At 48.0% G+C, this 22141-nt stretch overlaps 1 protein-coding gene across 2 annotated transcripts; it reads right to left on the bottom strand.

Annotated features, from left to right (window-relative positions):
- Window positions 1-864: 864 nt before the first annotated feature.
- On the bottom strand, window positions 865-21090 carry GOLT1A (golgi transport 1A). Of its 2 annotated transcripts, XM_014829916.3 has the most exons (5): window positions 20937-21090; window positions 10927-11018; window positions 9768-9946; window positions 1853-1916; window positions 865-1210 (listed from the first exon to the last, which is right to left on the bottom strand). In XM_014829916.3, the coding sequence occupies exons 1-5, from the start codon at window positions 21088-21090 to the stop codon at window positions 1172-1174; spliced, it is 528 nt and encodes a 175-aa protein (XP_014685402.3). In that variant the 3' UTR covers window positions 865-1171. The 2 variants fall into 2 exon arrangements, with proteins under 2 accessions (XP_014685402.3, XP_044614487.2); XM_044758552.2 differs by lacking the exon at window positions 1853-1916 and having other exon boundaries at window positions 866-1210.
- Window positions 21091-22141: the final 1051 nt, after the last annotated feature.

Raw genomic sequence — 22141 nt, 5'->3', positions numbered from 1 at the left:
TCAGACCAGAAGGCGGCTCCTGGACTGTGATCTGCCACTCGGGTGAAATTCTCTCTTTTCTCCTTCCTTCCTTCCTTCCTTCTTCCTGTCATTCCCTAAACAATTGCTGAGCACTTGCTCAGCACAGGGCTTTGAGATGAATATGATGTGGTTAGACGGTGAGGCAGGTATGTAAGCAGCCGGCTAAGAGAGCAGAATAAAATGGCAGGAGGTGGACGTACGTGGGAAGTGCTAAGGGGACGCAGAGAAGTGACTTCCAGGTGTAGCACATCGGAAGAAGCTGCTCCTGGGACCCACGTCTGCATCTCTTGGTGGGTGATCACACTGCTTTGTCCTGGTCCCTCGCTTTGGAGGCAGGGATGGGTCCCCTTCCCTTTGCACACTCAGCACACACTCCGTTGCCAGTACAGATGTCCAGGCTTTCACAGAGTTACTAAACGTATGCCTTGCTCTTTCTTGGGCCTGCAAGAGCGCTCCTTACCTTTGATGAGGGCTCCCCAGGATGGAGACTGTTCCCTCTATCAGACTGGGGCTCTCGGAAGGTGGGGCTACATCTCTCTCCAACAGGAAGCTCTCCCAGCACAGGCTCTACCTGGTGGGTGCACTGTGCAGACATCCCCTTGATTAATGGTTGAGAAGCACTTCCTTCCAGTATGCAGGATTAATACCCATCACTGTCTAGTGCCTACTGCTAACAGGGACTTGCAAACATGTTGTCTCACCCAGTAGGACTATTACACCAGGACAGAAATAAAAGCCTATGGGAGCAGGCCTACCCCTCGCCATGTGCAATGATGTGTGCGTTGCCTGCCCTGAGTCAGGGAGTGGACCTAGGGGGCTAGAGACACTGACTTTGAGTCTCACACACACTCACAGCTCGGGGGTTTAATCCTTCCCTTTCCTCCCATAAATACAGCGCAGGGTGTGATACTAGCCCCAGGCCCCTCTCCATGGGGCCCTGGATTTTTGCTCCCAGTCGTCCTGACAGCCTCTTGAGTTGACTTGGGGATTTGAAGTCAGTCACTTGTCTCCATCCTTCCTTCTGGACTTGGAGAGGTCCGAGTATGATGGGAGATGAGTCAGTGCAGGGTCGGGGCCTGAGGGAGTGGCCCCCATTTCCTTTCCAGCCCCTTAATCAAAGATCCAAGTTCAAGGAGCTCATCTCCACTGTTCAGACCATTGAGCTTGCGCCTTGAAGCCTCCGGAACAGCTGTGGGAGCCAAAAATCATTACTCCAGACAAAGAGTGGGGAGCAGACTCAATATCTAGGTTACTATGGAGCAGAGCTGGCCTTGAGAGCCAGAGCAGTACCAAATGCAGACATGGAGAGGGGCCACGGGGCGTGTCAAGGCACTGGCCGTAGGGCCTCCCCCGGCTTCTCAAAGAGCTCATATCCTGTCAGGTGCTTCAAAGGGAGGGCCTGGGGACCACTGCCCCATGCCTGCCCCAAGGAGAGGACAGAATCTGCCACCTGCTTTTCCTGCTGTCATTGGCTGTCACACATCCTCTCTATGCCTGGGGCCCGACTCCGCCAGCTCCCCGGAAATCTCTGGCACCTTGTGGCTGAGTCACCTGAACTCCCTGAGTCTTCATTTCTTTGGCTCTAATAAGAAGCTATTAATAGCCACCTTCCTGTCTACCCACACTCCTTATGCACAGGTGCTCACAAGTGCCCTCACCTCATCTGCTCCTGTCGAATGGAAAAGGCACAGGGAGGGAAGAGGAGCTGGGGCTGGCCATCATGGGGAAGGAGGTCTGAGGGGAGATGGGGCAGGTCCTCTGCACTGGAGGCAGCAGTTTGACCAACTCCCTGTGCTCCCCCACCCCGAGGCACCCCCACCCTGCCACTTACCGCACTCAGGAAGGGGATGTTGGAGGCATTGCCCAGGAAGCCAAAGGCGACAGGGAAAAAGCTCCTAGGAGCAGAGGGGTGGAGGAGGGGTCAGTGATGGCCCCGGAGGGGAACATAGAAGGCAGTGAGGCAGAGGTCCACCCAAAGTCTCCAGCTTTGGCTCCCAGGAGAGTGGACCCTGGGTACTGGCGGGGGGCTTGGTTCTGCACCTATTTCTTGGGCAGCCAAGTGGAAAGACTAAGAGTGAAGACCCTGCGGTCAGACTCCTTGTGTTCAGATCTTGGCTCTGCCGTTTACTGGCGCTGTAGAAACTTGGTCAAAGTCCTTCTCTTCTCTGAGTCTCAGTTTCCAGCCGTAAAATGGGGTTGATAGTAACAGTGTCTACGTCAGAGGACCTTACACCAGAAACGCTCAGGACAGTTTATTTTTATGATTGTCCCTGTATTCTCCCTAGTTGGGTGTGCACCACCTGCTGCAGGTTTCCTGGGCTCCGGGCACGTGTTCATTCCCCCTCGCACCCTGGCACCCCTACTCTTATCGAACCCACCCTGGCAAGCCTGGCTGGGGGCAGTTGTGTGATGCTTCAAAGGGTGTAGAGGCCCCGGTTGGTATGGGAAGGGATCCCTGTGTGTAGTAGAGAGGTAAGGGGTTAGGAATTTGAATTCTGGCTGTACTATCTCCTTTTCTTGGGTCTCAACTCCCCGAGGTTCACCTGCTTCTCTGAGGTCCTGATAGCTCTGATTATTAGTATTTTTTTATTGAGTTCATAATAGTTTACATCATTGTGAAATTTCAGTTGTACATTATTTCTTGTCTGTCTCCACATAAGTGCCCCCTTTTACCCCCTGTGCCCACCCCCAACCCCCTTCCCCTGGTAACTACTCAACTGTTTTCTTTGTCCATGTATTTGTTTACATTCAACATTATTGAAATCATCTGGTGTTTGTCTTTCTCAGACTGGCTTATTTCGCTTAGCACAATTCCCTCTAGCTCCATCCATGTTGTTGCAAATGGGATGATTTTGTATTTTTTTCTGGCTGAGTAGTATTCCATTGTATATATATACACCACATCTTCTTTATCTAATCATCAGTGGATGGGCACTTGGATAGTTTCCATGTCTTGGCTGTTGTAAAATAGTGCTGCAGTGAACATAGGGGTGCATATGCTACTGTGGATTGTTGATTTCAAGTTGTCTGGGTAGATACCCAGGAGTGGGATGGCTGGGTCATATGGTAGTTCTATTTTTAGTTCTTTGAGGAGTCTCCATACTGTTTTCCGTAGTGGCTGCACCAGTTTGCATTCCCACCAGCAGTGTATGAGGGTTCCCTTTTCTCCACACCCTCTCCAACATTTGTTATTTTTAGTCTTAGTGATTATAGCCATTTTAACAGGTGTAAGGTAGTATCTTAGTGTAGCTTTGATTTGCATTGCCCTGGTGATTAGTGATGTTGAACATCTTTTCACGTGTTTATTGGCTATCTGTATATCTTCTTTGGAAAAATGTCTGTTCGTATCCTCTGCCCACTTTTTGATCTAGTTGTTTTTTTGACATTCAGTTGTGTGAGTTCCTTATATATTATAGATATTAACCCCTTGTCGGATATATGATTTGCAAGTATTTTCTCCCAATTGGTGGGCTGTCTTTTTGTTTTGATCCTAGTTTCTTTTGCCTTGCAGAAGCTCTTTAGCCTGATGAACTCCCACTTGTTTATTTTTTCTTTTGTTTCCCTTGTCTGAGAAGACAAGGTGTTTGAAAAGATCCTTTTCAGTTCGACGCCAAAGAGTGTACTGCCTGTATTATCTTCCAGGAGTTTTATGGTTTCAGGACTTATCTTCAAGTCTTTGATCCATTTTGAGTTTATTTTTGTGTATGGTATGAGATAATGGTCTACTTTCATTCTTTGGCATGTGGCTGTCCAGTTTTCCCAATACCACTTAATGAAGAGACTATCTTTTCTCCATTGTATGTTCTTGGCTCTTTTGTCGAAAATTAGCTGTCTGTAGATGAGAGGTTTTATTTCTGGGCTTTCAGTTCTGTTCCATTGATCTGTGTGCCTGTTTTTGTACCAGTACCACACTGTTTTGATTGCTATGGATTTGTAGTACATTTTGAAGCCAGGGATTGCGATGCCTCCAGCTTTGTTCTTTTTTCTCAGGATTGCCTTAGCAATTCGGCGTCTGTGGTTGCCCCATATGAATTTCAGGATTCTTTGCTCTATTTCCATGAAGAATGTCATTGGGATTCTGACAGGGATTGAATTGAATCTGTAGATTGCTTTGGGTAATATGAACATTTTAACTATGTTTATTCTTCTAATCAATGTGCATGGAATCTCTTTCCATTTCTTTATGTCATCATCTATTTCTTTCCATAATGTCTTATAGTTTTCATTGTATAAGTCCTTCACCTCCTTGGTTAAATTTATTCCTAGATATTTTATTCTTTTTGTTGTGACTGTAAATGGAATTGTATCCTTGAGTTCTCTTTCTGTAAGTTCCCTATTAGAGTATAGAAAAGCAACTGATTTTTGTAAGTTGACTTTGTACCCTGCAACTTTACTGTAGTTGTTAATTATCTCTAATAGGTTTCTGATGGATTCTTTAGGGTTTTCTGTATATAAGGTCATGTTGTCTGCAAACAGTGAGAGTTTCACTTCTTCACTCCCTATTTGGATTTCTTTTATTCCTTTCTCTTGCCTAATTGCTCTGGCCAAAATCTCTAGTACTATGCTGAATAAGAGTGGTGAGAGTGGGCACCCTTGTCTTGTTCCTGTTCTCAGGGGAATGGCACTCAGTTTTTGCCCATTGAGTATGATGTTGGCTGTGGGTCTGTCATATATGGCCTTTATTATGTTGAGGTAATTTCTGTCGATCCCCGTTTTGTTAAGAATTTTTATGATAAATGGCTATTGGATCTTGTCAAATGCTTTCTCTGCATCTATTGAGATGATCATGTGGTTTTTATTCTTCATTTTGTTGATGTGGTGTATCACATTGATTGATTTTCAGATGTTGAACCATCCCTGCATCCCTGGTATAAATTGCACTTGATCATGGTGTATGATCTTTTTGATGTATTGCTGTATTCGGGTTGCCAATATTTTGTTGAGGATTTTTGCATCTGTGTTCATCAGCAATATTGGCCTGTAGTTTTCCTTTTTTATGTTGTCCTTGTCAGGTTTTGGTATCAGAGTGATGTTGGCCTCATAGAATGTGTTAGGAAGTGTTCCGTCTTCCCTGATTTTTTGGCATAGCTTGAGAAGGATAGGCATTAAATCCTCTCTGAAAGTTTGGTAGAATTCCCCAGGAAAGCTGTCTGGTCCTGGGCTTGTATTTTTGGGGATGATTTTGATTGCTGTTTCAATCTCTTTACTTGTGATTGGTCTGTTCAGATTATCTATTTCTTCTTGATTCAGCTTTGGGAGGTTGTAAGAGTCTAAGAATTTATTGTTTTCTTCTAGATTGTCCATTTTGTTGGCATATAGCTTTTCATAGTATTATCTTATTATCCTTTGTATTTCTGTGGTGTCCATTGTTATTTCTCCTCTTTCATTTCTAATTTTGTTTGAGATTTCTCTTTTTTCTTGTAAGTCTGGCTAGAGGTTTGTCAATTTTATTTATCTTCTCAAAGAACCAGCTCTTGGTTTCATTCATCCTACTGCCTTTTTTGTTTCAATTGCATTTGTTTCTGCTCTGATTTTTATTATTTCTCTCCTTCTGCTGACTTTGGGCTTTGTTTGTTCTTCTTTTTCTAATTCAGTTAGGTGTAGCTTGAGATTGCTTATTTGGGATTTTTCTTGTTTGTTAAGGCGTGCCTGTATTGTGATGAATTTCCCTCTTAGTACCACTTTTTCTGCATCCCATATGAGTTGGTATTGTATGTTTTCATTTTCATTTGTCTCCAGATATTTTTTTATTTCTCCTTTAATTTCTTCAATGATCCTTTGGTTGTTCAATAGTATGTTGTTTAGTCTCCACATTTTTGTCCTTTTCTCAGCTTTTTTATTGTAATTAATTTCTAGCTTTATAGCATTGTGATCAGAAAAGATGCTTGTTATTATTTCAATCTTCTTAAATTTATTGAGACTTGCCTTGTTTCCCAACATATGGTCTATCCTTGAGAATGTTCCATGTGCACTTGAGGAGAATGTGTATTCTGCTGGTTTTGGATGGAGTGTTCTATATATGTCTATTAAGTCCAACCGGCCTAGATTTTCATTTAATTCCACTGTTTCCTTGTTGACTTTCTGTCTGGATGATCTATCCATTGATGTGAGTGGAGTATTGAGGTCCCCTACTATTATTGTGCTGTTATTAATATCTTCTTTTAGGTTTGTTATTGGTTGCTTTATGTACTTTGGTGCTCCTGTGTTGGGTGCATAGATATTTATAAGTGTTATGTCTTCTTGATGGAGTGTCTCTTTGATTATTTTACACTACTCCTCTTTGTCTCTCTTTACCTGCCTTATCTTGAAGTCTACTTTGTCTGATATAAGTATGGCAACACTACTTTCTTTTGTTTGCCATTAGCTTGGAGTATCGTCTTCCATCCCTTCACTCTGACTCTGTGTTTGTTATTGGAACTGAGATGTGTTTCCAGGAGACAGCATGTTGTTTGGTCTTGTTCTTTAATCCATCTTGCCACTCTGTGTCTTTTTATTGGAGTAGTCAATCCATTTACATTTAGGGTGATTATTGATATATGAGGGCTTAATGCTGCCATTTTATCACTTGTTTTCCATTTCTCCTGCATTTCCTTTGTTTCTTCTCCTGTGTGTTTCAGTCTACCAGCTGAGTTATGTAGTTTTTTTATGTTGTGTTTCTTTCTTTTCTTCTTATTTATTATTGGTGTCTCTGTTCTGATTTTTTGTTTAGTGGTTACCATGAGGTTTGTATTCAAAATCTTGTAGATAAGATAGTCCATTTTCTGATGGCCTCTTATTTCCTTAGACTAACCGATTCAGTCCCTCTCCTCTTTTCATCCTGAGTTGTTTCTCTCACGTCTTATTCCATCTTGTGTTGTGAGCTTGTGGTTAAAATGACAAGATTATCTTTGTTTTTGGTGTTTTCCTTCCCTTTATCATTAATGTTATACTTGAGTATTTGCTAACCTGTTCTGATGTATAGCTACAATTTTCTGATTCTGTCTCCCTATTTATCTCCTTACTCTGTGCTTTGTAACCCCTTTCTCCCTTTTTGTTTTTCAGGTATGAGGGCCTTTCTTGAGGATTTCTTGTAGGGGGGCTCTTGTGGCTACAAACTCCCTTAGCTTTTGTTTATCTGGGAAAGTTTTTATTTCTCCATCATATCTGAAGGATATTTTCGCTGGATAGAGTATTCTTGGCTGAAAGTTTTTGTCCTTCAAAGATTTGAATATTCTAGTCATTCCAGTCTCTCCTAACCTGTAAGCTTTCTGAAAAGAAATCTGCTGAGAGCTTGATGGGGGTTCCTTTGGAGGTTATTGTCTTCTGCCTTGCTGCCCTTAATATATATATATATTTTTTGTCATTCACTCTTGACAGTTTCCCTACTATAAGCCTTGCAGTAGATCTTTTTATATTGACATGTTTAGGAGATCTGGCAGCTTCTTCCACGTGGATTTCCATCTTCTTCCCCAGGTTTGGGAAGTTCTCTGCTATTATTTCTTTGAACAAGATTTCTGCTCCATTCTCCTTCTCTTCTCCCTCTTGAATACCTATAATTCTTATGTTGCATTTCCTCATTGAGCTGGAGGTTTCTCAGAGACTTTCTTCATTTCTTTTTAGTCTTAGCTCTCTCCTCCTCCATCTAGAGCATTTCAACATGTCTATCCTCGATTATGCTGATTCACTTCTCTATGATACCTGCTTGAGCAGTCAGAGAATCCGTATTTTGTTTTATCTCATCGATTGTGTTTTTCATCTCTAATATTTCTGATTGGTTCTCCTTTATAGTTTCAATCTCTTTTGTGAAGCAGCCCCTGAACTCATTGAATTGTTTCTCTACATTCTCTTTTACCTTGTTGAGTTTTTTGATGATAGCTGTTTTGAATTCATTGTCATTTAGATTACATATTTCTGTGTCCGCAGGACTGAGTTCTGGGTTCTTGTCATTTTCTCTCTGGTCTGGAGATTTACTATAACGCTTAATACTGCTAGAGGGTGTGGCTCTGTTTTTGCATGTTGTGTGCTATTTGGTCACAGTTACCACCTATCGCCACTGGGTGGCGGTCAAAAGTCACGTATTCTGAGCTCTCCACCTTCAGCCAAGGTCCTGGGCACTGGAGCCAGCTCTGGGGGAGGGGGGCGCTTTCACCTTGGTAGGGGCTTTCCCCTAGGCTGCGAGGGCCCTCAGGGATCTTTGATGTTCCTGTGGACGAACGTCCCCTGCTTCGTTCCTTCCCTCCTGGAGGCTGTGCATGGTCCTGGATTGCTGTCTTTTGAGGAGAATGTGAAGTTCTCTCTTACCCCATTCCACCTCCTCTGAGGGGTCTCCAGTGTCTCTGCCCTCCATTGTATGGCTGTGTGGGTCTCTCAGACGTCTTTTGTGTTGTGTGGATGTCCCCTATTGGAATACGAATGTCGTTTTCATTGTATGGTGGAGGGGAGAGTGTCGGGAAAGCTCACTCCGCCATGATGCTGACGTCATTCTATTATTACTATTATATTTTGTCCCTAACAATGCTGCTGCAAGGCATCTTTGTCAAGGTCTACTTCTGGTTTGAACTACTAACCCTGCAGTAGCCCCACTTACACTTTGAAGCCCTCCATAAATGGTAGCCATTGTCAGAATTTGCTTGTCTCCTATTCAATTGCAATTTCCTCAGGAAGTTTCTCCTTGTTTCATGCCATATCCCCATACCAGCCCTGCATTTGGCACACAGTAGATGCTTTTTATATATTTGACTGAATAAATGACTGTTTGAGTAAAGCCATATTTGAATGTTGAATAAATGGATGGCAGAGCATGGTGAGAAAATTCAGTTTCTGGAAGCTGCACTCCCTGATGTCTGTAAGGTCTAGGTCATTCAGGCGAATCAAGGTGTTTTCAGGGCTGCACTGAGCAAGTGGAGGCTTTGTGAGAACCCAGTGGCTCCTGCTCCCAGCTCCTTCCCGTGAGGCCATAGCCATGATTCTCCATCCTCCATCATCCTCACCCCACCCCCCTTCTCTCCACAGGGCTCCAAGGCACTCAGGTCTTCCCTCCCTCCCCCATATTCCATGAAGGCCATTCTTCTCCTTGAGCACCCTCCAGTCTTCTCTGAGACCCTCCCCACCTCTCAAGGTCCTGCTTCCTCTAGGACACCTCCCTGGCCCTGAATGTGGCCACACATCCCTCCTAAGTTCCACTCTGCCTTTCACTAGGCCCAGGCTGACACAGGCCAGGCTGAAGGGTGTGGGACCAGGAGCTAGAGACACCTGGATCAAGTCTAGATCCTTTGCACATGACTTGTGAGGCCTCGGGCAGGGGGCACTCTCTGAGCGTTGGTTTCCTATCTGTGAAGCGGAGGACAATCCTGCAGTGGGTTGTGGAGATGACAGATGAGATGATGATTATGAGTGTACTTGGTGCATGTTAGGGGCCTGGCAAATGCTGGCTCACTGCCCCTCCTCCTTGTCTAGATCGCTGGACTGGAGAGCAGCTCTGGCCTCCTCCCTGGTGACAGGCACAGTGCTGGGCACACAGCAGGTGCTCAGTGTTTGCTGATTGGTGGGCTTATCCCTCCAATTTACCCTTCCACCTACTGGAGGAGGGCCTTCCCAAGTGTCTGCCCGACACCCCTCCCATTCTCAGTCCTTCATCAGCTCCCATCTCTTGTGGATGAAATTCAGCCTCTGCACACCCTGCTGGTGGTGTTGCCCAGACCGGGTGGAGTGATCTTAGCTACTCAGAGGCCCTGTGGACCTATCCCGGGGAGGGAACTGGCACTCACTTGAAGAGGTTAAAGAATCCGTAGGTTTCCAGGCACATGCCCAGAAGGGGCCAGCGCAGGAGCACAATGACCACACCTCCCAGGAAGAAGCTGGTCCCCTTGAGCTTGTGCCTCTGGAAGAAGAAGGCGAGCATCTTCCTCAGGCCAATGATGAGGGACAGGCCCACCAGGAACAGGAGCTGCGGGGCAGGGAGAGGAGCATGAGCGCCAACACACCAGCCCCTCAGGGTCAGGGGCCAGATGCTCCGCCGTCAGGCGTGGGGCAGGGCTTGCTAAGGAAGGACGACATCAGAGAGGGCAAGCCAGCAACGTGGCAAAATCCCAGAACCTTGAGTAGTTCAGGCTTGTTAGGAATGGGACTGCCCAGAGGCAGGGGGATGGACAAGGAGAAATTTGAATGTCTCTAGCTTCTCACTCAGTCTGACCCAGTTTCTTGGACCCCAAGCACTTCTTCGTGTAGGACTCCATTTCTCACCACACCTCCAAGGAAGATGGGACAGACAATGAGCATCTCTCTGTCTGACAAATGGTGCCTAAACGTGTTAAGCGGCCTTACCCAACGTCCCACGGAGCCGTCAGCACTCCGCTGCCTGTGAAGTCACACCCCAGGCCCCTGCTCTGCGTCCCTGCCACTCCTAACGACCCCTTCACAGTGCCTGGACCCCATCAGATGTTTGGGTCTGGCTTTCTTCCCACATGTTCCACCCCGCTGGAAGTGCTCTGTCTGCCTCCATGCCCGTCTCCTTTCCAAATGCATTTTCATCCTTCTCTCACTGGGTGTGCTCTTTCCTCCACGCACCTTGTTTCACACCAAATGTGTTCATCTTATTGTGACTTTACCCCTGCCCCAACTTCCTCCCCAGTCGTGTATGTCCGTGTGGCATCCCTGTCCCTAGGCAGCGGGATTCCCATGGCAGGAACAGTGTCGGATTCATCTCGGTGTCCCCAGGGCCTCACCCAGAGCTTGGCATGAGAATCCGGGTCCTCAGGTTCTCTGTGCCCAGCAGGCCTTGCTGTCCATCCCAGCCACGCTCGCCTGCCCACACTTGATGGTGCCTGACCCCTGGATGGGCACAGTCTGAATGAACTGGGGCTGACCCTCCCAGCAAGAGAGACCTCAGGTAGGTTGGCGGGGGAGGTACACAGGGCTGGCACTCACGTTTCCGAAGGCCAGGAGCACTGCATCAAAGTACAGGAGTATTCCAAAGAGGACGAAGAAGACGCCGAAGCCAGTGGTGCCCACACCAATCTCTGCAATGGGCAAGGAGGTCGTCAGGGGAGGGCTTTGGGGGCAGGTTGGGGTGCTGGAACTTTCCCCCATTGCTGCTGGACAGGAGCCCGCTGGGGGCTGGGGGCTGGGGTGGCTCTATTTCCATCCGGGAATCTCACTTCCGTGGTCTCAGGGATAAGGGGACGAGAAGGGAAAGGAAGGATGGGCAGGAACCTCTGTTTAGCACCTGGGAACTGGTGATCTGTTCTCTGCATACGGCTCTGTCCTCACAGCAACCCCATGAGGCAGCTGGTGCCACCCTCACTGCTTCCCATTTTCGGCTTCCTCCTGTCTTCAAATGCTACACCATCCAGATCATTCTCAGGGTTGGTTCCTGGCATAACACAACCGCCTGCCTACTCTCTTCTGTCCTCTTGCCCTTGGGACCTGCTGATGCCCAACCCACACCCGGGCAGGAGGAGACCACTGAGAACTCATGGCGGCCAGCCCCAAACAGTCTCCGAACCGCCCGGCTGTCCTGCTCTACTTCCCAAGAGGCTTGTCCTCCTGAACAACGCTTCACACCGTCTCATTGCTCCTCTACACTGCCTGTCCCCAGCTTCCGGGTGATGACCTCTCACACTTGATTGGAAAAATAGAAGTCGTCAACCAGGAATGTGCTCATCTTTCCACCTGGGAGTCCACACCCTAGCCTACACCGGCTCCATTCTCCTCCCTGCTCCTGCAGCAGCCACCTTGGCTGCACTGCCGTATGCCCCCGAGCCTCCTGACTTCAGCCTCAGTGCTGGGCAGGCCTGCGCAAGGTGGACCCACACTGCCAGAGTCCCTCCCAGTCTGTCCCTGCCTTCTGGCTTTGTGCCTCAGGGCCTTCTGGGAAGCTACAGGAGTTTGCTCAGAGCCAGTGAGCACAGCAGAGAAGTGCAAGATATTAAGGCTCTCTGGTTTGGTCAAGGGCTACATTTTTGACAATTTGACATGCTTTTCAGATCCAGTGAAGAAAAGTTGTAACAATAACAGGATATGAAGTTTCTTTCCTTTTCTTTTCTTTTTTGCTGAGGAAGATTTGCCTGAGCTAACAGCCATTGCCAATCTTCCTCTTTTTCTATGTGACATGCTGCCACAGCACGGCCACTGACAGACAAGAGATGCAGGTCCACGCCTGGGAACCAATCTTGGGCCACCGAGTTGGAGTGCAGCAAACTTAACCACTAGGCCACGGGGCCTGGCCCTGGAGTCCCTTTTTTCTTAAACCCTCTCCATCAGGCAGAATTGTTAATTTTGCTTATTTTTGCCACTCTGATAGTCAACAAATGACAGTTCATTGTGTTGCTTCATTTTTAAATGGAATTGATTGAATTTTTAATTTTAAAGATTTTATTTTTCCTTTTTCTCTCCAAAGCCCCCTGGTACTCAGTTGTGTATTTTTAGTTGTGGGTCCTTCTAGTTGTGGCATGTGGGACGCCGCCTCAGCATGGCTTGATGAGTGGTGCCATGTCCAAAACCGGTGAAACCCTGGGCCACAGAAGCGGAGCATGCGGATTTAACCACTCAGTCAGGGGCTGGCCCCCATCTTAACCATTTTTAAGTGTGCAGTTCAGTGGCATTAAGTACAGGCACACTGTCGTACAACTGTCACCATCATTCATCTCCAGAGCTCTTTTCATCTTACAAAACTGGAACTCTGTCCCCATTAAACACTAACTCTCCTTCTCTCCTCGCCCAGCCCCTGGCCCCCACCATTCTTCTTTCTGTTTCTGTGGTTCTGACTGCTCTAGGCACCTCATATAAGTGGGATCATACAGTTATCTGTCTTTTTGTGATTGGTTTATTTCACTTAGCACCATGTCCTCAAGGTTCATCCATGTTGTAGTGTGTGACAGGATTTCCTTCCTTTATCAGGCTCAGTAATATTCCAGTGTGTGTAGAGACCACATTTTGTTTATCTATTCATCATCCATGGCCATGTGGGTTGCTTCTGCCTCGTGACTAGTGTGAACGATGCTGCTGTGAACACGGGCATGCAAATAGCTCTTCAAGACCCTGCCTTCACTTCTTTTGGACAAATACCCAGAAGTGGAAGTGCTGGATCAGATGGTAGTTCTATTTTTGCCTTTTTGAGGAACCACCATACTGTTTTCCATTGTAGCTGCACCATTTTACATGTGCACAAGGGTTCCAGTTTCTCCACATCCTCACCCACACTTGTTATTTTCTGTTTTTTGTTTTGTTTTGTTTTTGATAGCATCCATCCTAATAGGTATGAGGTGGTACCTCATTGTGGTTTTGATTTGCATTTCCCTAAGGATTAGGGATGTTGAGTATCTTTTCATGTGCTTGTTGGTTATTTATAAATCTTCTCTGAAGAAGGGTCTATTCAAGTCCCTTGCCTATTTTTTAAACAGGTTGTTTGGATTTTTTGTTGTTGAATTGGAGGAGTTCTTTACATATTCTGGATATTAACTCCTTATCAGATGTATGACTTGCAAATATTTTCTCCCATTCCATAGGTTGCCTTTTTGCTCTGTTGATGTGTCCTTTAGTGCATAAAAGTTTTTAATTTTGATAGTTCAATTTACCTATTTTTTCCTTAGTTGCCTGTGCTTTTGGTCTTGTATCTGGAAAAGCATCATCAAATTGAGTGTCAGGAAGCTTTTCTCCTATGTTTTCTTCTAAGAGTTATAGTTTTACCTCTTACTTTGATCTAAAATGAACTTTCAGATAATTAGGTGTATATATATAAACCTTGTGACATAAGGTAAGGGTCCAGTTTCATTCTTTTGCCTGTGGACGTCCAGTTTTCCCAATGTCATCTGTTGAAAAGACCGTCCTTTCACCATTGAATGGTCTTGGCTCCCTTGTTGAAAATCCTGTGGCCGTCAAGGCCAGGTGTGTCTCTGGGCTCTCTGCTCTAGTCCATTGGTCTCTGTGTCTGTCTTTATACCAGTCCCACACTGTTTTGATTACTGGAGATTTGTAATAAATTTTGAAGTCAGGAAGTATGAAACCTCCAACTTTGTTGTTCTTTTTCAAGATTGCTTTAGCTATTTGAGATCTCTTGAGATTCTATATGAATTGTAGGATGGGTTTTTATATTTATGCAAAGAAATGCCATTGGGATTTTGATAGAGATTGCATTGAATCTGTAGATTTCTTTGGATAGTAGTGACATCATAACAATCTTAAGTCTTCCAATCCATAAACACAGGATCTTTCTATTTATTTGTGTCTTTTAAAGTTTCTTTCAGCAATATTTTGTGGTTTTCAGTGTACAAATATTTTGCCTCCTTAGTTAAGTTTATTCCTAAGTATTTTATTTGTTTTGATGCTGTTATATATTTCAAAAATTATTTTTATTTATTTATTTATTTTTTGCTGAGGAAGATTCACCCTGAGCTAACATCTGTGCCAGTCTTCCTCTATTTTGTATGTGGGTCACTGCCACAACATGGCCATTGATGAGTGGTGTAGGTCTGCGCCCAGGAATGGAACCAGGGCCACCGAAGCAGAGCACGCCACTAGGTCACAGGGTCGGCCCTCGATGCTGTTATAAATGGAATTTTGTTGCTTCCTTTTAGAAAATTACTATGGGGTTGTATGACTTCAACTTTATATTGTACATACAGTTTTGCAACTTGCTTTGTTTATTTAGTATAGCTGGAATGCCTTATTTTCTTTTTATTGTAAATTTTATGGAAGATAGGAACATGGCAGGAGTATCTTTTTAAACTGCAACATGTAAAACTTTATTAAAAATTGAAGTTGGCTTAATGTTCTTAAAGAAAACATATAGGCAATTTTTAAAAAGAAAAATCTTACTGGACTTGTTAACACTTTAGAGTTGATCCTCACAATCTCTATGAAATTGGTATTATTGCCATGCTTTTATAGATAGTTGTAAAAAGTTGTTAAAAGTTTGGTTGTTAAGAGGCAGAACTGTAAAAACAAAACAAAATAAAAACAAAATTATTGAGACGACTTATTGGCTAAGTTATATTTACAACTGAAAGAAAATGAAACAATGGGTGAACTTTTTTCTTAGTTTAAATAAATTGAATTAAAAAAATAAAAATATCTGTTATTAGCTTACACCTGCCATAAAAATATGTCATTGATCTCAGTTCTGATGATATGCCCTGCCCCCCTGTCTTCCTCAGCAGATGTTTTTATGTGGAAACACAACGTGAGCATTTTATTGGGTTGATCCTGTTAAATATCCATATGTCCACCCTGCAAACACTTAGGAACAGCCTCTACTCATTTTGTAGAAACAGCATAAGTTTCTCAAATGCACACTTATGTCTTCTGTTCTATATTATACTTTCTTCTGCAACAATGATTTGCTGGTTGGTGTGTTTACTACTTTTCCACTTGTTCCATGCTCTTCTCGAAGGGCTGGTGCAGTTCTAGAATTTTTCTGGGACTGGTCACACACTGTGCTTCCAGCATTCAGCGGAGAAACTGCACCGTGGACACAAAACCTCATAGAAAAGGGTCAGAAACTGTGTTTCTCACTCACAAGCCTCAGACCCTCCTCGGCGATTCAGTCAAGTGACCAGCAGGGCTGCCCCTGAAGTTCCCTTTGGGCAGCGGGCATGGCCGAGAGGAAGGGCAGGACAGCAGTGCCAAGCCCGCCAGGGGTGGCCGGCGGCCCAAGCCTCGTGACCTCAGTGCCCAGCAGCTCCGGAGTGGCTGCCCAGAGGCGCCGTGGCCCGCAGCCCACTGCAGGGACTGAAGGCAGGGGCCAGGCCTGGCACCATCAGAGGGGGAAGCAGTGTCACCTGGAGCGGGCGGGGCCCTCGGCCAGCGCTGTGCAGGGAGCCTCCGAACACCACTCACTTCTCTCTCACTCTCTTTAATTTTGCACAGAAAAGTGGCAAGTCCAATACAAAGAATTTCTCCTGAACCGTTTGAGTTGCCACCGGGCACTCGTCACCCTGAATACTGCGGCGTGGTTTCCTGTGCTCTGCTGCACAGCCAGGACACAGCCCTCTAAGTCTGGAGATTAGTGTTGATCCATTCCTGCGTCTAACCCTCAGCCCCCGGGCGGGGTTCGGGGGGGGTCCCAGGAATATCATTTACAGCAAAATGGTCCAGTTCCGAATCCCATGTGGCATTTGATTGCCACATCTCTAGTCTCATGTCTGGAACAGCTCCTCCGTTTCTCCTTGACCTGGACACTTTTGAAGGTTCGGGCCGGTTACTTTGCAGCTGTCCCCTCTTTGGTTTGTCCCATGTCTCCTCGTGACTAGATGCAGGACATGCAGACATATCAACAATCGTGGTGCTGTTTTCTTCTCACTGCCTCTATTACGTGACCCACGGTTTCCATACTGTGAAGGCACTCTCCACCCCAACCCTGACGCCCAGGATGCTTCACCTGCCCTGGCACCAGGCCAGCCCGGAGTGAATACCTTTCCATCAGCTGGGGCTCTGACACCAGCTCTGGGCTCCCACCTCTCCACCTGATGGCTTTAGGACTAAAGTTCAGGAAGAAGAAGGAGGGAATGGAAAGAGAAAGAGCTTTCCTTCGGTTTTCAAAGCTAACAATAGTGATGACTAGTAATAACCGCCAGCACTGATGAACACACGGTGCCAGGCACAGTCCAGCACTTCAAGCACTAACTCATCTACTTTTCATAGCTGCCTGTGAAATACGTATTCCGTTAGCCCCATTTCACAAGCAGAACTGAAACTCCGCCAGGGGTACACAGCCAGCAGCTGGCAGAACGAGGGGTTGAAGTCTGGCTCTAGAAGAACTGCTTTTAACCAACCCTGCCCAGTCCACTTCCGCCTCCCACACCCCTCCACAAAACTGCTCCTGCTTTGGCCACCTGTGATGTCCACGTTCCCAAATCCAATGGACAGGCACCAGTCCTCGTCCGTCAGCAGCTGGCCACTCCCTTCCTGAAGTGTCCTCTCTGGGCTTGCACGATTCCGTGCGGTTGATTTCCCCCTGCTGCTCTCACCACCCTTCCCCGTCTCTTTTGCCAGCTCCTACTTCTCTTTTTTCCTCTTGCGATTTGAGTCGCTCAGGGCTTCGGCTGCAGCTCGCTTCTCTTCTCATTCTACCTCCACTCGTACCCCACGTGTTTGTGTATCACTGGTGTGCTGACAACATCCATGATTGTCTTTCTGCCATGCCTCTCTTTGAGCTTCCAAACTCACAACTAGCTGGCTGCTTAGCGTATCTGCTTGGTTTTCTCTCTCCGCGGCATTGTGAACTCAACAGGTCCAAACCGGGCTCCTGGTCTTCCTTCCTTAAACTCACACCTCCCTTGGTTTCCCCCAAACGAATAAAAATGCCGCTGCCACCCAGCCCGAGAGCCGGCGCTGAGCCTCCTCACTGGCCCTGCCCGCTCCCCGTTCAATCTGCAGCTAAGTCTTACTGCTGCTTCTCCCCACATGCATCTTGAAGGGAGTCCATTTTGCTTCCCTCTTACCGCTTAATGCCAAGCCTCCATCCCCTCTTTCCTGACTCCCTCAGCTAACCCCAGGTAGTCTCCCGCTTCATTCCTGCCACCCTCTTATCCCTTCTCCACACAGCAGTCAGGGATCTTGGAAAACATTCAATCCAATAATGTTCGTGCACTGCATAGAATCCTTCATGGCTTCCCACTGGGCTTAGAATGAAACAGCGTCCTCCCATCCACACCTTGGCTTACAGGCCCTGCAGGTTGGGGCCCAGGCCTGCTGGTCCAACTTCATCTCCTGCCACTATCCCCCTTGCCTGCCGTACTCCAACCACATTATTGTTTCCCTGATGAACCTTTCTGCCTCAGGGCCTTTGAATATGTGGTTTCCTCCCACTTGTTATCTGCTTTACTGCATAATCATCCTTCAAATCTCAATGTAAATGTCAGTTCCTCAGGGAACACTGATCCACTCTCCCTTCCCTGACCTAATCTGGTTCCCTCATTTCTCTCTCTCATAGGACTTATCACATTTTGATTTAATAAAATGTTGGCTTGCTATTGGGCTCAGGCTCAGCCCTCTTCTCTCTCTATTTTTATTTCTTAGATCAGTGGTTCTCAACTTGGGGTGGGGGAGGGAGAGGAGGGGGCGATTTTGTTCTTCAGGGGACATTTGGTAATGTCTGGAGACATTTCTGGTTGTCATAACTAGGAGTGGTAGTATGCTACTGGCATCCAGTGAGTAGAGGCCAGGGATGCTGCTAAAAGCCTATAAAGCACAGGACAGCCTCCACAACAAAGAAGTACCCTGCTCCAAAATGTCAGTAGTGGGGAGGCTGAGAACTGTGCCCCAGGCATGTCACCAGCTCTCATGGTTCTAAATACCATCAAGATGCTGGTAAGTCTCAGATTTCTCTGTGTGTCCCAGACTCATAGACCTGACTTCACTTAAGGTCTCTCCTGGATGTCTACTGGCACATCAAACTCAACACGTCTAGCAGCCAACCCCTGCTTCCCCCTACTCAGACTTGTAATTGCTCAGGAGAAGTACTGCAGGCATTCCTGACTTCCGGCCACCACACCCCAATGCAGTGCATCAGCATTCCTTCCAGCAATTTCCTCAGGAAGAACCAGCATTGACCTCTTCCCACCAGGACAGCACTACCGCCCTGCTCTCCCACCCCGTCTCACCTCAGACAGCTCTCCTGCCCCGTCTCACCTCAGACTGTCTCCTGCCCCGTCTCACCTCAGACTGTCTCCTACACCATCTCACCTCAGACTGTCTCCTGCCCCGTCTCACCTCAGACAGCTCTCCCACCCCGTCTCACCTCACACAGCTCTCCCGCACCGTCTCACCTCAGACTGTCTCCTGCCCCGTCTCACCTCAGACTGTCTCCTGCCCCGTCTCACCTCAGACTGTCTCCTGCCCCGTCTCACCTCAGACTGTCTCCTGCGCCGTCTCACCTCAGACTGTCTCCTGCGCCGTCTCACCTCAGACTGTCTCCTGCCCCGTCTCACCTCAGACTGTCTCCTGCCCCGTCTCACCTCAGACTGTCTCCTGCCCCGTCTCACCTCAGACTGTCTCCTACACCATCTCACCTCAGACTGTCTCCCGCCCCGTCTCACCTCAGACAGCTCTCCCACCCCGTCTCACCTCAGACTGTCTCCTGCCCCGTCTCACCTCAGACTGTCTCCTGCCCCGTCTCACCTCAGACTGTCTCCTGCCCCGTCTCACCTCAGACTGTCTCCTGCCCCGTCTCACCTCAGACTGTCTCCTGCGCCGTCTCACCTCAGACTGTCTCCTGCGCTGTCTCACCTCAGACTGTCTCCTGCCCCGTCTCACCTCAGACTGTCTCCTGCCCCGTCTCACCTCAGACTGTCTCCTACACCATCTCACCTCAGACTGTCTCCCGCCCCGTCTCACCTCAGACAGCTCTCCCACCCCGTCTCACCTCAGACTGTCTCCTGCCCCGTCTCACCTCAGACTGTCTCCTGCCCCGTCTCACCTCAGACTGTCTCCTGCCCCGTCTCACCTCAGACTGTCTCCTGCCCCGTCTCACCTCAGACTGTCTCCTGCCCCGTCTCACCTCAGACTGTCTCCTGCCCCGTCTCACCTCAGACTGTCTCCTGCCCCGTCTCACCTCAGACTGTCTCCTGCCCCGTCTCACCTCAGACTGTCTCCTACACCGTCTCACCTCAGACTGTCTCCTGCCCCGTCTCACCTCAGACAGCTCTGCTGCCCCGTCTCACCTCAGACTGTCTCCTGCGCCGTCTCACCTCAGACAGCTCTGCTGCCCCGTCTCACCTCAGACAGCCCTCCTGCACCACCTCACCTCAGAACTTGTTTCCCCTTGCTTCCCTCATCCCTCCACAATCCATTCACAAGTCGGCATCCGGAGTAAATCTCTTGAAAACGTACACGGATCTTGTTCCGCCTCTCCCAAAAACCCTTCCTTGGTTTCCCAGCTTATGGAGATAGTACCAGCGTCCTCGAAGAGTCTACCTCCACCTTGGCTCTCTGAGTAAACTCCTACTACTCCTTCCTACTCACTTGGCTCCAGCCACACCAGCCTCTTAGTTCTTCAGACACGCCTTGTGTTCTAATGTCTCTGGGCCCTTTCCCTGGCTGTCCTCGCCTCCTCGAGCATTTTCCCCTCCAGACAGCACGGCTTTCTTGCTCCCTTCCTGGAGGTCTCTGTTTCAAGGCCCCTTCCCAGTGCAGGCTTCCTCCCCACTCTGTGAGCACTCCCTAGCCACCTTATCTTGTGTTTTTGTCCAGAGGACCCATCGCCATCTGACCTTCCACATTCTGGCTCTTTGCCTGTCGGTGACCTGGAACGTAAGCAGGGAATACTGCAGTCTACTCTGCCCAACACAGTGCTTGGCACAGAGAGGAGACGAATTTGCTCCGTGAATGGATGAATATTCTCTCCAGTTTACAGACGAGACACTGGGGCTGGGAGCTTTAAGGAACTCACACAAGTGAAGCTCACAGAGCCACGGTCCCCACCCTCCCAGACCCGTGGACGAGCTCTCTGTCGTTCCCCCAAAGGCAGGGGCAGGAAGTTCAGGAGTGGGGATATGGTGGTTCAGGGAGGGGAGTGGAGCTTAGTTTCTGATAAGAAGGGAGCCAGGGCCACCTGACACCCTGAGACTTGTGAGGAGGAAGGATGTCGGAGTGGGCAGAGGCCTTCTGAGTCTACCTTTGCAGCATCCCAGGTCCAAGACCCTGAATGGGAAAGGGACCAGCCTGAGTGGTGAACTTGCCAGCTCCCCAGGCACTGGCCTCTGGCCCCCCGGGGGGGCCCTGAGCAACTCCCCACCCACCGGAAGGCAGGTGAGCCACCCCCGGCCCTGGCCCCGCTGCCTCAAGGATGCCAACACAGCAGCTCCCACATATTGGCTCCAGAGGTCACCTCGTCGGTTCCCCAGAGAGAGATCTTGGCTGAGGGGGGCATCTCAGCCCCGCCCCACCCTGGATACCCCATTCCAGCCCCATCCCCTCGACAGCACCAGCTGCGCACTCACTCTGCCATTCAGTGATGGAGATCATGCCGTAGGCTGCCTGGGGGGCCTTCTGGGTGGGAGCTGGCACAAGGTGAGGAGCAGAGAGGACCGAGCTCACACGTGTCAAGGGAAGCTGACCCTTGGTAAGTTGTGAAATGAGCCTCTGGTGAATCATTAACCCCCAACATGAACGGCTGCTTAAAGTCGCAGGCGCCCCTGGCCCGGTCCTTCTCAGAGGACACTGCCCCTCCCACTCCACCCACCTGACCCTCCCATGCCCTGAGGCTGAGTTCAGCTGTTTCTGTCCTCTCTGCAAACTGGGCTGTGCGTGGAGGAACAGGCAGGCAGGGAATGTGGGCTCCTGACTCGGTTTGGTAGGGGGTGCGAGAAGAGTTGGCCTCTGTTTCTCTGGAAAAGTACTAAATTCACCCTGTAAGTGAAGTTGGCTTGCTTTGTGCTCGTATCCCTGCTGGACGCTAGGGGGTGACAAGCGACTGAGAAAACCTGTTGCTAACAGGCCCCTGGGAGAGCCAGATGCCTGAAATCCAGCGGGAGCCCCAGGGGACTGGACACAAGCGACGTCAGCTTCGCTGCGAAAAGAAAGGTTGAGCTGAAAGGTGGACTCAGACTTCGGGGAGGGCTGCACGACTCAGGAAGCCTGGCCCTGGTGCACGCAGTAGCCACGGAGGCGTGGGGCATCCTTTCTCCCTCTGGGGGCCTGAACAACGAGGCGTGGAGAGCTCCTCACACCCGTTCCCCCGCTGTGGACCTGCGGTTCTCAGCCCCATTAGAGCCAGTGTCCCTTTTGTAATGTCCCCTCTTCCCAGAAATGCAGTTCACAGACGCTATGGCCAATCTACACACATCATTCGGAAAAAGGCAAATAAAGCTCATTACAATAAAGAAGGAAAAAAAGAGTAATTTATAATAAAACACGATGTCTCTCAATACATAAATGCTCAGACAAGAGCATCCGAGAAGACACAGATGAAATAGGCAGGTTGCTAGCACTTACTTATAACAAATACATTTGAATTTAAGAGAAATAGAAAATCAGAGCCATTATATACAAAACAAAGAAAGAAACAATCACAAGATACCCACCCCCAACCCCCACCAAAACTGAAAGAGCAGTAGGGAGTAAACACTAGGATAAAAACTAATGTTAGGTAAGTAATAACAGATTAGAAGTACTTGCATATAGAAAGAGAAGGAGAGAAACGACC

The sequence above is a fragment of the Equus asinus genome, chromosome 25 (assembly GCF_041296235.1).
Source record: "Equus asinus isolate D_3611 breed Donkey chromosome 25, EquAss-T2T_v2, whole genome shotgun sequence".
Classification (NCBI taxonomy): domain Eukaryota; kingdom Metazoa; phylum Chordata; class Mammalia; order Perissodactyla; family Equidae; genus Equus; species Equus asinus.
This window is presented reverse-complemented; position numbering and strand designations above follow the sequence as displayed.